Here is a 14,990-nt window from a genome sequence, read left to right as displayed (position 1 = left end):
CATGTAAGTTAACTCAAACCGGCAGTGTATATATCGAAAGCAGTGAAATCGGACATTCCTAAGCGAAGATATTGAGTTCGTAAGTTCTGGTATTACAAAATTGGAAATTGAGATATCGTGGGTAAAAAGCTGAAAAAAACAAAAAAACAACGACAACAACAACAACAACAACAAAAAAACAAACAGACCAGAACAATTTGGAGTACATGTAATGAATTAAAAGAGTTGACATGAGATTAGGAATTAATGTTTTCTGCTGGTTCAGTGTGCATGTTCTCATCGTTGATGGTTTGGTGGACTGTCATGTAGATGTAAGCGTGATCCTAAAAATGCTTTTCACATTGACCAAAACTAATTACAAGACCTCTTCTACATTGAGGCTGGCTTTCCCTTTTAAAGGGAATTTTTATTAATGATATTAAAACGTTTTAAACATGTTAAATTTGGGGTTTTGGTTTAGATAAAAACGTTTTAATTACATTAAATGTCGGGTTATATAAAGGTCATGGAAATGTTTTAAAATGTTTTGTATGAAAACACACTACAACAATGTTTTGTTAAATATTCTTCACAAACATTTTTTGCCAAATATTTTGTCAACACTTAAATAACATTATGTTAGAATATTTGCAGTAGGTTATCAACAATGTTTTTGAATGTTATGAAAACGTTTTATACCCTTTACATGTCCTTTATATAACCCAACATATAACGTTTTTCTAACCTTTTGCGAATGCTGTCGAAAACGTTTTGTGTTTGATGGGTAGTCCCCTTCCTTGTATTAAGATCTAAACATCTAAAAAAAAGTACCTACCCCCACCCTTAAATAATGACCATTATTCAAAAGGGGGCTATTGTATTACAAATTTGTAAAATGTGTTGAAAGCAGAATTTATTTCTGCGCATTTTGACACCTCATTTGATATGATAGCCCAGAAAACAATAAAACACCGGTCAATTTAATGTAGTGAGGTCCAGATTTAAAAGTTGCACTTATACATACAACACAAAAACACCCAGATATCATTACACAGATTTTCTTCCATTATACTGAATACAAAATCAATACAATTTACTGCAACTTTCAACTCTTGAGTTACATTGATTTAAATGTACGCTGTGACGTCAATTGCTACAAATAAGGTGTCAAAATGTGCAGAAATAAATTCTGCTTCCGACGCATTTTACATTTTTGTAATACAATCGCACGTTTTTGAATAATGGTCATTATTTAAGGGGGTTAGTTACTTTTTTTGAGATGTTTATTAGCGGTTGTTGGACTATATGAACGACAGTAGCATATCAACTTCATTTCTTACAACACTTTTGTCAGGATGAACATTAAAACCCGTGTAGTGACCAGTAGTCATACCCCAAACATCTATTATGGTAATCCCTGGAATATTTCCTAGCGTCGTTCTCATTAGCTGGTCGCATTCCCAAGCATACCAATTGCTCATTGAGATCATTACTTTTTCTCTAGTATTAGCAGATTTAATGAATGTCCTAGTCCCTGGATATCTTGTTTGTAAACGAATGATTGCATTTTTGATGCTTAACAAACGATTTTGATAAAATTCCAGTGTGGTAATTGTAAAATGCGCCCAAATGGTAAGCACAATGATCACATCAGGTCCTCCTGTTTTCAAAGCATCAAGTCTGTTTGCTATGTAGTCTGAAGTTGAAGCCGTAGAATGCTTACCTCGAACAGGAAAACCGTGAAATGTGAAAGCAAATGACATGTTGTATTGGGCGGAGTATCCAAGCTTAGTAGCACCGAGTTGCTTAAAACAGGTCTCATTCCATAAAGTATCCCCTATTAGCTCAAACCATTGTCGAACTGTTGAATCACCAAAGAAAATCATAGTTTTGTTTTTCAAAATTTGAATCATTTTGTTCCTATCAAATTTTGACTTTTTACACTGCAAAGATACCCATACATTTTTGTAATATAACCCCGATGCGCTGTTTGGCGAGAACATACCCCCACGCTCATTAGAGTTACACATAGGCAGTTTCTTGGTGAACTCACAAGTTGAAAATGATCCGGCAAGAGAGCGGTTTTGGTCCATGTTAACAACATTTATAACACGAGGTTGGATGTTTTTTACATAGTCAAATCCTTTTGATGTATTGAAATACAACTTTGAATCATCATAAAATACTTCTCTTTCTGTGTCTCCTCGACCGTAGTCATACGCAGAACACGGCATATTTTGTGGTTTAATGCAATACCATGGCGCACCGGTGAAAGGGTCTGTGAAGTTGCACAAATGGCGCGTTTTATCAAGTTTGATTTTCGTGTGAGTAAGATTCATCCAAGGAGTTATGTGACATGGTACTGTTGCAGTGACATTGTTGAGTATGAATATTCCATTATAGCAAAATCTAGCAGGAACTTTCTCTCTCCATTGCCTCATATAATTGACCTCTTGTCGAGTTCTAATAACAGCTACAACAGGGGTCACCTTCCCGACCCATCTGAGGGTAAACCGCGCTATGTAGGTCCCATTACCCATATCAGTAATGTTACCTTCTTGAGTTTGACTTGCTTTCAAGGAATCTGTTTTTATCCACGTCCACAAGTAATCACCTCCCGAGTTTAATGCCCTGTTCTTGCAATCTCTTGCCGTAATTATCAACTCTATTGTATCGCATAACAGATAAACTGGTTTGGGATCTTTGATAAATGCATCGAAATGCTTTGGACAGGCTGGTACTAAGTTGTTCATTTCGATATATTGAGAAGGGGGATGTTTGGACTCTTCGAGTTCAACGACACGTCCATTTAATAACCAACTTGACCAAGATTTATTTGAACTCGTAAGTCCGTCAATCATTGGCAGTTGATCGACATTAGTACACTTCGTGGTTTGTCCCATCATATTGTTGGATTCTGGCTGTTTGGGCTCAACGGCACGATCCTTTGATAAATTTGGCAAAGATTTACCGCTTGTATTCATACTCCTAAGTCCGAGTTTATCGACATTAGTCTTCTTCGTGGTTGATCCATTAATATCTTTGGATGGTGAATGCTTGGAATCATTGAGATCAACGGCACGGCTATCATGGCTATTCGATACCAAACCTCGCAAAGATTTATTTATAATCGTATGTCTGTCAATCATTGGTAGTTGATCGACATTATTGCGCTTCATAAATGTTGTATTTGCTGACGTCGATGACCCACTGATATGTCTGGGCGGTGGATAAGATATAGTAATTGTTTTTGCTCTGAATACATACAGAGACAAATACATTGGTATGAAAATGATGATACCACATATCAATAACAATTCCCGACGAGAAATCATCCTGACTGATGATGCTTCTTTTGCTTTCATATTGGACCTGAAAGATATGATGTGAATGTTCAATTAATAACAACAGCACGACGACGACAACAACAACGACAACAACAACGACAACAACAACAACAACAACAACAACAACCACAACAATATAAATAACAGCAACAATAACAATAATAACTAGAGCTGCTACGGATCAAGAGCCGCGAATATCGTATGGCATTGTGGGATATTGTAGCGGGTTAGAACAGATGAGATTTATTGGAAAGAGAAGGAATTGTAAGATGTGTAGGAACTTGGGCTTCTAGGGTTACGTGGAGTAAGAAGTGGTGATAGTATTATTTCAAAAGGGGTATTGGTACCTGTGTAGGCTATGCGGTGATGTTCATGATAATACATACACCTACACAGCTATATTAATAGGAAAACATGAATCCATTTTTATGCACTCAAGTAAAATGGTATCGGTGTCGGAAGTATCGCCGATACCAAGACATTTTATTGTCTGAATTCGGTGGTTGTTACGAACTTCAATAATCTACAGCGATTTCACTCCGAATGACCCCGAAATGATCTGATTTTTTTGGTCTCGCAAATTTGGTAGTTCCCACCAAATGTCATGAACCTGCAACAATCAATGGTGATTTGACCCAGGATGACCCCGGAATGACCTGCAATATATTAGTCTAGGAGCAAGGAGTTTTGAAAAATGGTCATGTCGAAAAATCTTTGATACCATAGGGTTTATGCGACGTCTTTAAGCGCGTGCGTGTGTACGCCAGCACTTTGAGCAAACGCTAGCAATTTGAAGATGCGTCGTAATGAAATGTGCAGTGACGTCAATGCCATATCAGGGTGACATTGGTATGGGGTAGTGGACTCAATTTGCAAGGTACGTTCATTGCTAGAGGGCGTTTTTGAAATGACCATCAAGTTATTTATAAGTACTTTAAGTACTTATTTTATGGTTCAGATCAATTCGATTTACAAATATTTTTGACGAATTACATATACTCAATGGTCAGTGCTACAACGAAAAAACCAAAAGTTAAGGTTTGAAAGCTCAGGAACATTTCAAAATGGCTGCCAAAATAATACCACAAAATGGCTGCCAAAATAATACCACAAAATTGCCAGTTTATTCAATAAATCAAGCTTTAAAATAAATCAACTTATTATGCCGATGTGTCATTAAATGGTAAGTCAGAGCTGTTGTTGAGCTATTCCCCATTAACAAATACCTTTCCTCTATGTCATTGTCAGTTTTGTTTATCACATAAGCACTTATTTCTGATAAACTAAACTTGGACCAAATATAAATTCATTATCACTTACAAAATTAGATTTCATTCAAGGTGCTTTATAACAGTAGAAAAATAACAATAAATGATCAATTTACTAGTAAAATCAGGTTTTCCTTTGTTTTCATGTTAATCACCCATATATTTTCTTACACACCCTGTGTACTTGATTTTTGATTTCATTCAAGGTGCTTTATAACTGCTGTATTGTCAATATTAAACAAAATTGGACAAATGGGGTATCAAAATGCGCGTAAATAAATCATCCTTCTTTCTATGTAGTAATATTGTGAAAACAATTATTAGTTCTGAAGCTATAGGCGTATTTATAACAGCTGAGTTACTTTTTGTGCAGACTTTATATACATAATATGTGTAGGGGTAGTGATGAGGGGAGAGTGTTTGTTAATTGGTGGAGATGCCGACACTTGAACCAGTGTTGTGAGTCAGTAAATTACCGGTTAATTTACCATCCGGTAATTTACCGCCATCTTAATTTACCGTGGTAAAATATGGTAAAATAAGTAAAATATGAAATAAAAGGTTGTTTTTTTTTAATTAAAAACTTCTAATTATTGTTTTTATTTGTTTGTTTTATATTAGATGCCAATTTTGTTTGCAATATTTGCCCAACTTACTTGAAATAGTTATTTTGTAGAACCCTGCTAGTGCTACCTATAACTGCCCATACTGTATGTACGGTAGGCCTACTATATAGTGTAGGGCCTACATTACAATAGACTATTAAAGTAGTAAGTAGAGAAAGTGTTGGTGATTGTGTATGTAGCTGATTAAGTTCAACATGTTCTTGTGATTTGCAAGTTCATTTATTGCATTTAATTAAAACACTCATAAAGCAAGAAATAAGACCATACCTCAAAAATTCACATTATATGTAGGGATGTGATTCAAAGCTTGTGAATTATCCTGAAAATAGTAGAAAATCCTGTAAAATTGGGCTAAAATACCCCAAAACGGGCTGAAAATAAGTAAAATAAGTAAATTATGTCACAAATATGAGTGAACTTGTGATTGAAGAATGGCCCTTTTGATTTCACATCATTCAGAAAATAAATGCTCTTTGTCGAGAGCTGTTTTAACAAAGTGTTCCCAGTGTATTTTGGGTACCACTGTAAAACATCAGCATTCATTCTACATGTAGGTTACAAATGTAGTTAGCATCCTTGAAGTAAAACTTTTTACAAGTTTACTTTAAACCAGATCCAAATATGAATGGCCAGGTGCAGGTTCATTACCACCAGTCATGAGATAGGATCTACAGTGTAAATTTCAATTGAATAAACACAGCCCGACTAAGTGTGATGATTTTTTGCGTACACTACGCGATGTACGCCAGCTTGTGCGAAGTCCTGTGCTTGCATAACTTGTGATTGGTTAGTATTGTATCCAAGGTTCGTGTTATAGTTTGAAATGTGCGAAATATGATCACGGCTGGATCGAAAACAGGTTTTGAAAGCTGTGTTCATTCAATTGAAATTCCTAGTGAAAATGAAAACGTGTATGTGATTGCATAAAAACTGAATGTAGTTTTCTCAGATGGAATAGTCCAGTGCCGAGTAGCTAGATAGCCGGGCTAGACAGGCTCTGTGTCTGTGTGTTGTTATGAAAAATTTACGTAAATACTACATGACTTTTTCACTTTTGTTTCACTTCTTACAACTTCAGTTTTATTTTTGAAGCTGATTTTCATCTGGAAAGGTATAATAACAAAACAGGACTGTGTTCAAGTAGATGTAGCTCTTAATATAAAAAGAATTAAATTTTTATGGTTCATTTTAACTCCAAATTATAATTTACTTAATTTACTTATTTTACCATTTGTTACCGGTAATTTACCGTAATTTACCGCTAATTTACCGCTATTTTTAATTTACCGGTAAATTAACAACACTGACTTGAACCCCGTTTCGAAACCAAATGAAACCGTCCTCCAGTATTCAAAGCGTCAATGTGTAGATCATATATAAGTCCTCATCAAACTATGACTGCTTGTGTAGGTTTATCTACACCAGGCACAAAAAAGAAACTCGTCAGTTATAGTCATCCTTGCTGTTCAACAACCTGATAATATTGGATTATTCTGAAATATCCATTTCGTTAATTGAACTTTGCTTTCTCATTTGACATCCTGTTCGTGAAAATCGAACATGAATTGACTAAGATATGCGCTTCCAAACCGTCAAACCCCAAAATCAAAAGTTGCAATTTCAACTATTTTCAATGGCATCGTTGTATTGCACACAAGCACCACGGGCCAATCAATAAAACACACAATGAAACATGCACAATTGAATCGTTAAAATTGCGTTTGAGGGTTTGGAGGCGCATATCTTGGTCAGTTCTTGCTAAATTTTCACGAACAGGGTGTCGAATAACAGTTACCATAGGGTATTAAATAAAAAGCACTAAATTTAATGCCCACGTGGCCCGCTATACCAAGACCACCAAGTGATCAGTAGATGTGCTACAATGCTAAGAGATGGGAATTTTTCAGACAAATATAATCAAAATTGCTGAAAATTTAGAAGGCAACTTAATTATTAGACCCTCCCTCGGGTCCATGGAGAACGACTGGTAATGTAGATTATTATAACATTAAATAAACCCGATACATGGACCCTCCCAATCTGTACACAATTTGCCGTTTGTGCAAGCGGCTACTTACCCTGACCAATCAATGTAGATCTCAGCAAGCAAGGCGATATTTGAAGTGTTTTTCATTGATATAGTCTAATGATCATGCATAACCAACTCGCGCAAAATGACAATAGAACTGGGTCATGCATGTTATGTGCCCACCATATTTGAATTGACAATGGGGCGGGGCTATCATAATTGACGCCACAGTCACGTTACGTAGCTTGATAATTATTTGGAAGGGACTTTTCTATTCAAAGTGTAACAGTCTCGGATTAGGAGAGCTGTAGTCCATATTATAAAAAAATAAACAAGTTTGTCTGTAGATAAATTGAGCTTTTGTCGACACACAGTGCTCCAGGAGCACTATAACTTTGTTGCAGGCAGTTAGGGCCGCACAGTGTCATCGCCCCGATATCTTCATGGTAGAAATCACCATGGTAAGTTGAATCCACAGCCACCCATGGCCATTTTATTCAGACCTTATGAGATGCATAATTAGCCAAGTGACCTGACTAAGGCTACTGACAATAGCCGGGGTAATTGATTTCTCGCTGTGTGAGTAAGCTTGTATAAGACATTGCGGTCAATGGTCATACTGCCTCCACTTGAGTAGCGAGTGCAGCTTTAGCCTGCGCGCTGTCCATATACAGGACCAACGCAATATAAAATTAGAGTTTTGGTCAGATTTTGAGTTCAATTAAAGCGCACGACCTTTTTTCAAAGCGCACGCCAACGACTATCATATCTGTTCAACACGTATTTTCAAGTGTATGAGACCACATCTGGTTTCTTGAGACGAAATCATTTACGGGAGATATTCATCATTTTCTAACCCGGTATCCGAAGGTATCAAAATCGTGCATAGCAATTCACGTGTATCGATCCCGTGTATTCATTAGCCAGGCGATGTCGGTGTGGGCCGTTAGTGGTGTGTGGGTATTAAACCGGGGTATTAATCTGTGGAGTGAATAGGGAAGGTGGTTTTAGCTCCAAGTATTTACCCAGAGATGGATCCGAGATAAGACTGTGGGACAGTCTACTTAATTATACATTGGGGATTCTGTTTTAGTATGTTTTCAAGAACTAAATTTTGAAAGTTTTGACGTGACCGACGGAAAAAAACTTATACAATAATACTACAAAGTTGCAAAGAATGACAAATTTGCTAGAAAATTTGGACATGCATCCCGTGTTTCCAATTGAAATACGCTGTGCCAAAGGTCACTTTTTCTGACATCCTGTCTAGACGCTGTAATGTCAGCGCCCATCTGGTCACGTGGGCAATAAATTAAGTGCCTTTATTAGAATGCCCTAATCAAGTCCAATCAACAAAATGTATTATTTCAGAATAATCCAAAATTATCAGGTTGTTGAACAGCTTTGAACAGCAGAGATTACTATAACTGACGAGATTCTTTTTGTGCCTGGTGTATATAATTATGTGTGTAGGGTGTAGGGGTAGTGATGGTGGAAAGGTGTTTGTTAATGGGTTGGGGATGCCGACGCTTGAATCCAGGTTCGAAACCCAACAAAACCTAAAGTCTTTTTACTGTATTTTCCTAGCTTGTGTTTTTCAATCATATTAAACTGAACAAAAACACGTATTTCATACGCAAATGTGTTGCTTTTTAGTTTGTTTTTGATTTGATTGGAGAATATTGACAACTTATTTCTATTCCCTAACCATAACCCTCCCCTCAGCATTACTCAAATATTAACCAAAGCAGTAGCGTAGGGGGGGGGGGTGGTTACAGGGTGCCCCCTGACAAAAAATGAAAGAAAAAAGTGCCCCTCTGGCAAAAAATGAAAGAGAAAAATTGCCCCTTCTTTCAAAATTCAGCCCGATCATGGGCCAAAATAGTGTAAAATAATTTTTTTTCCGCGCTACGCGCGCACATTGTAAAGATAAAGCCATTTCCATCCTGATAATGGGTGAAAATAGTGTAAAATAGCAAATTTTTGCGCACATCGTCACGATAAAGCCTCTTTTTATAATGCTCGAAGACATACAGTCTCTATGTATTGTATGATGCAACTGTATTTTTTTTGTCTGTGCCCCCCAAATTTTATTTTGCCCCCCCCCCCCACCAAAAAAGCTGGCTACGCCCCTGAACCAAAGGTAAAATATTGCTGCGAGTAAAGGTTCAAAAAGAAAATATAGAGGCATTGGACATGGGTGAAAACCGTCTATATCATTGCGAGCCTCGACTAAACAATCGTGGTTCTCCACATAAAAATATTTATTGGTAGGTTTTGTCCATATTCCACATTTTATGCACAAAAACAATTGTACGAGACTGTCCAAAACAGAAGCCTAAACGAACACTATACATAGGCAAAGATGTCTGAGGGGGAGAAATTGAAGGCATTTGTTGCCCCATTTTAAAACTATTTTGTTTCATATCCATAACACCCAGTTGTAAATAAGGTGATGCAGCCTACTATTCTTTCCCTTTTTCTTTCTCTCATTCCCCCCCCCCCCCGTCTCCCCTTTCTTTCCCGTTCCTTTTTCTTTAATTATTCTCAGGCCGTCGCATGGGGGGTGTGGCGATCCCTAAAAAGAAAACAAAAGAAAGGAAGAAAAAATGGAGGGAGAAGGGGAAGAAAGAGAGAGAGGAGGAGAGAGAGAGTCACAATTTCGTTCGCTTAGTTTCCCGGTAAAGGAATTCTGGGAACAGCTTGGAAAACCTTGGTTGCATTTGTGAGGGAAGGGTCAGGAGTGTCTTCTCTCCGAAGCGCCATGGGTGGCAATCATGTTGTGCAGGTGCCAGCAAAACGTAAATCAGGCGATACCAGCAAATTATATTTCTCGACACCACCACCCCCCCTGAGAAAATGGTCTCATCATGCAGTTATTGTTAACTACATGTATGCACACAACTCAGGGACACTCACAATAGGCAATTGAACCCTACTGGTAGCGCCGTGTTGCAGCTATACGGGTTGAACTAGTTAGTATCATATATCAAAAAGTATAAAAGCTATGATTTTAGTACTTTCTCTATGTTTCAATTACTTATTCTTTTCCAAATATCTGAATTTTCAACCCGGTACAAGCTTTAATAACGGGGGAACATACATTTTCATTAAAAAGAAATCCTACCATCAATCCAAACTCGCCGTGTTATTCCAATGCACATTTTACTTCACCGGGCAGCCATTTTTTGATCGTATTTTGAAGATTGGTGTCATAAAACCGTCATAGGTACAAATTTAGTACTTTCTGTCAATCAATTATGGCTTATTCTCTACATGTCAATCTTTAAATAATTGGCATAGTCCTTATAATAACGGTCGTCCGCCTTGATGAGTAAATGACAGCAAACAGCTGCAAACCAGTGAAAAATATCCCAAAACTCGGTCAGTGGAGATACGCTCGTACATATCAATAGAGTCATTATCGATTGGATTAGTCGTCCGTAGCGGACAATTCGGTCGCTCATTTGGATCAATATTATCAGGTGGTAATAAATTTGCATTGGACAATAGATTACTATATAATGGCTTAAGTACTGCATATATCGGTTTAATCTTCAATAAGCGGGTTTATGGCTGGAAGGTCACGGTGAATTCGCCGTGGACGTTAGTGCACTATGTAGCGACGGCCCTGATTATTCTATGTAAGAGAGAGAGAATCCTTCCCTTGCCTCAACGTAGCTACACCCGCTTCTATATTATCCACACATTACTGTATATATAGGTAATCAGGAAATTGGACCATGTGAAATTTGGAGTGCTCAAGTAAATTGACTGTCTCGAAAGCTGTAAATTACACAGAAAAAACATGACTTGGCTGACATCATAATACATAACACCAACGAAACAATATTTTTGGTATCAATTTTCTTCTTGTCGAAATGTTTTTTATTGAAATTTTTAGAGATGTACGCAATGGGACCGTCCCTGACCAATTTTCTGACTTTGGATGCAGCAACAGTACGCGTTTTTCCCGATGAAATATTAGATAAATGATGTTTTACCTTTGTGTACAGGACTCCCAGATAACCAGTAAATGAAGAGCTATGAAGTCGTAGGTTAATATCCTAGTTTGTCAAATGCGACCAACGTTTCAAACAAATGTTACATAGAACACGAAGAACATCACGTGAGTTAACGTCATAATAATATTTACCACTACTCCAAATTCCAGAAAAATACAGCACTCATTTTTAAGGAGATGTTTCAATTGGCGAAACATGATAATATTTTTTTAATTCAAAAAAGATAGTGCTGTATTTTTTTTGGAATATGTACATCCGGAACCCTTTGTACTATACTCAAAGGCGTTACTAGGACTACTTCCAGCGGGTACTGGTCACGGCACTGGGTCCAGGGCTAAGGCGTTACAGGTTCAAAGTCCATTAACAGCGTCAGTTAGGCCAAATAAAAAATAAAACATGTTTCACGTCCCCTCCCGCTTCCTTTTTTGAGGTTTCTTCATTTTTATTTTTATTTTTTGAAATTCAGTTATAACTTTTCAAAAAATATGTCTAGGAAGTAGAGATGCTTTCTATAGCCTTGCTAATATACAAGAAACACTTTTATAAGATTTTGTGATAGTTAGAGGGGGCCTATCTCTCAGAACAACAAATAAAAAGAGGCCTCCTCCTTTTTCCAGGCATTATTGTATATGCTAAAACAGCTCTAATTATGGATATTTACACCGATTATGCGATAAAAAATAAAAAAAAAAAAGCCCCCTCTTCCTCCTTTTTTTTTTAAATCTGGACGTAAAACATGTTTTTTATTTTACTTGGCCTTACCTAAAACTAGCAGATATTTGACCACGTTTTCTAAAAATATATATTGACTTGTACCACACAACTGACAGGCAATTTTAAGAGGAACTATCTGTTATTATTGAGAATATAATTGCCACGGTCAAAAATAGATTTTCTTTATACTTTCATATTTGATGGACCTTGACCTCAAACTAACACACATAAGATAAATTTCGGAAAAATATCCCCGTTGCCATGGTAACAGGCAAATTTCAATTTTAGGCCTATTTTCACAATTTTTGCATTTTTCAGCAGTCAAATTGTCAAGTTTTGAAGCCAGTGTTACTAATATACACAATATAAATATGTTTTTTTTCTTTATAAGGTATGAATAGGTCAAACCTTAGATGCCGCAATGAAAGTATAAAAATAATCACCAGATGCCAGGGTGGGTTATACCATTTATTTGAAATAGGGTGTTTTTCAATTTTTCAAAGTATGAAAATATACCAACTTTGTATAGCTCATAAACCATATGGTAGTGTTCCGATTTCAACATCGACCACAGCATGTCGAGATGATACATTGGTCTTATGAAAAAGTTACATTTGAGCTTGGAGAAAACACATCTGTATATACAGTGTTGCCAGACATTTCCTATTTTTCGAAATTCAACACAAATCTCACCTTAAGTTAAATGATGTGAAAATGAAACATCATCCTTTCAAGGAACATTTATTAGAAAGAGAGTTTTTATTCATATCAAATTTGATCAGTTATAATGGTCAGTGTTGTTCTAAACCACATGGGTGTTGCCATAATTGGGGTTTAATTGTGATTTGTAGATATTTTCAACTTTTTACAAGTCATAAAAATACCAAAATGCATTTCTATAATAAAGAAAGAAACATCGACCTCGTCATGTTGAGATGATATATTGGCCTTATGAAAAAGTTATTTTGATCTGGGGGCGGGGTAAGACATCAGTTTATACAGTGTTGCCAGATAAAGCACATGGGTGTTGCCATAATCGGGGTTTAATTGTGAGGTGTGGATATTTTCAACTTTTTACAATTCATAAAAATACCAAATTGCATTTCTATAATAAAGAAAGAAACATCGACCTCGTCATGTTGAGATGATACATTGGCCTTATGAAAAAGTTATTTTGATCTGGGGGGTAAAACATCAGTTTATACAGTGTTGCCAGATATTTTCCTATTTTTTCAAAATTCAACACAAGTCTCGCCCTAAGTTAAAAGATATGAAAATGAAACTTCACCTTCATACGGAACATATCTTTTTGGAAAGAAAGTTAATTTCATATTCAATTTGATCATCTGGGATGGTCAGTGTTATTTCTAAGCCATATGGGTGTTGCCATAGCTGGCGTTTAATATGACAATTTAGATATTTTCAGCTTTTTACAAGTCTTAAAAATAGTACACATCCTTAAAATTATTGTGGAATGAATGCAATATTAAGGTTAAAAATTACCCTAAGAACACTTAGTATGTGAATTTAAATTTTAAATTTGAGTTCGGAAAATATTTCCTTCTATACAGAATTGCCAGTTATTATCACATATATTCAAAATTCAACGTATGTCTCACTTTAGGATTTATATTGTTTAAATCGCTGCCATGAATAAACCACATGGATGATGCCACTATAAATGGAGTTAATAGTGAAATGTGGATACATTTTAAATTTTAAAATGACACCTTATTAAAGTTACAGCTTTAGTATTCCAATTTTTCACAAAAAACACCCAAAAAGCACACAAATTTGTCCTAATTTGGCGCTTTTATGGGCACTTTTTCCTTAATGCACCCAATTTGGTGTATTGTCTCCACTGCAAACCCACCAATCGACATACCAAAATTGCTAAGGTACCCCAAAACCGTGGCACATCCCCGTATACCTTTAACTAGGAGAACCCCTCCGGGGTCATGTCATAGGTATACTGTGCCCAGTAGTCCTCTTTTTTCTACTTGAAACGGATATTTCCTCAAACAACTTTTATCAACATTTGGTGATTTTTTATTTTTCTTTAACCCTGCCGGTTAAGTATCTGCAAAAGTGTTCATATAAATCTCCTTCAGTCTTGAAAGCTTAATTTTAGTTGCTTCCTTTTTACAAGCTCATACAAATTCATGTCATCAATGAGCAGGGGATGCTTGAATGACAGAGAATTAGCAACAATATCATGCAACATTTCAATGGTCATTTCTTCTTCATACTTTCGACTCTCCTGCGAGCTAACTGGACATTAATTTGTCTGGCTGTGAAAAGGTTCTGTGCGTTATTGTCTTTGACTATTCTCATATCTTTTTCATAGTTTTTTGCCCATTTCTTCCCCATATCTTTTTTGCAAGTATAGTTGGGATGTGTGCTTTAATAATATGGGGTAGGCGTAATTTAAACATTATCTTACTCTTATATGCATCTTTTGCAATGTAACAATCTTATGTTATTTTAATTTATTTTAGCTTAGCTAGTATGTGTACATTGGTAAAAACATTATGGCTTTTATGTATATTTTAAAGTATACATGTTTGATGTTTTCTGTGTTGTATTTTAAGGGGTTGGTCACCCACCTTTGCACAGTATTTTTGTCGGACCTGAGAGCACATCAGACATACCAAATTGTATTTTGAATACGAGGAATGTATTTTTTTTTAATTCGCGATACAATAAAAATGTTAGGGTAAATTATGCATATTGAATTTTTTTATTTTTTGACATATTACAGTTAATTTAATAAATCTAATGATGTGTATTTAAAGTGTATGTAGCTGGGATGAAAAGCCGACCACTAATCAATTAATAAATGTTAATTAAAAAATCTACATCTTCAATACGAAAGGTCAAATTTTCATATTTTCATTCCAGCTACATACACTTTAAGTACATATCACTAGATTTATACAATTTACTTTTGAGATCTGTTAAATTTCAAAAATATCAATTTTTAATCATTTGCCATAAAATTT

At 36.0% G+C, this 14,990-nt stretch overlaps 1 protein-coding gene across 1 annotated transcript; it reads right to left on the bottom strand.

Moving 5' to 3' along the window:
- Nucleotides 1-1,251: 1,251 nt before the first annotated feature.
- On the bottom strand, nucleotides 1,252-3,344 carry LOC140161889 (NXPE family member 3-like). The gene has a single exon (XM_072185184.1). The coding sequence runs from the start codon at nucleotides 3,342-3,344 to the stop codon at nucleotides 1,281-1,283; it is 2,064 nt and encodes a 687-aa protein (XP_072041285.1). The 3' UTR covers nucleotides 1,252-1,280.
- Between the last annotated feature and the right edge of the window lie 11,646 nt (nucleotides 3,345-14,990).

Source organism: Amphiura filiformis, chromosome 10 (assembly GCF_039555335.1).
Source record: "Amphiura filiformis chromosome 10, Afil_fr2py, whole genome shotgun sequence".
Classification (NCBI taxonomy): domain Eukaryota; kingdom Metazoa; phylum Echinodermata; class Ophiuroidea; order Amphilepidida; family Amphiuridae; genus Amphiura; species Amphiura filiformis.
The sequence above is the reverse complement of the archived record's forward strand: the minus strand, read 5'-3'. Positions and strand labels throughout refer to the sequence as shown.

What these genes read in the sequence shown, in the direction of transcription:
- LOC140161889 (XM_072185184.1), bottom strand. Translation starts at nt 3,344, where the DNA reads ATGAAAGCAAAAGAAGCATCATCAGTCAGGATGATTTCTCGTCGGGAA.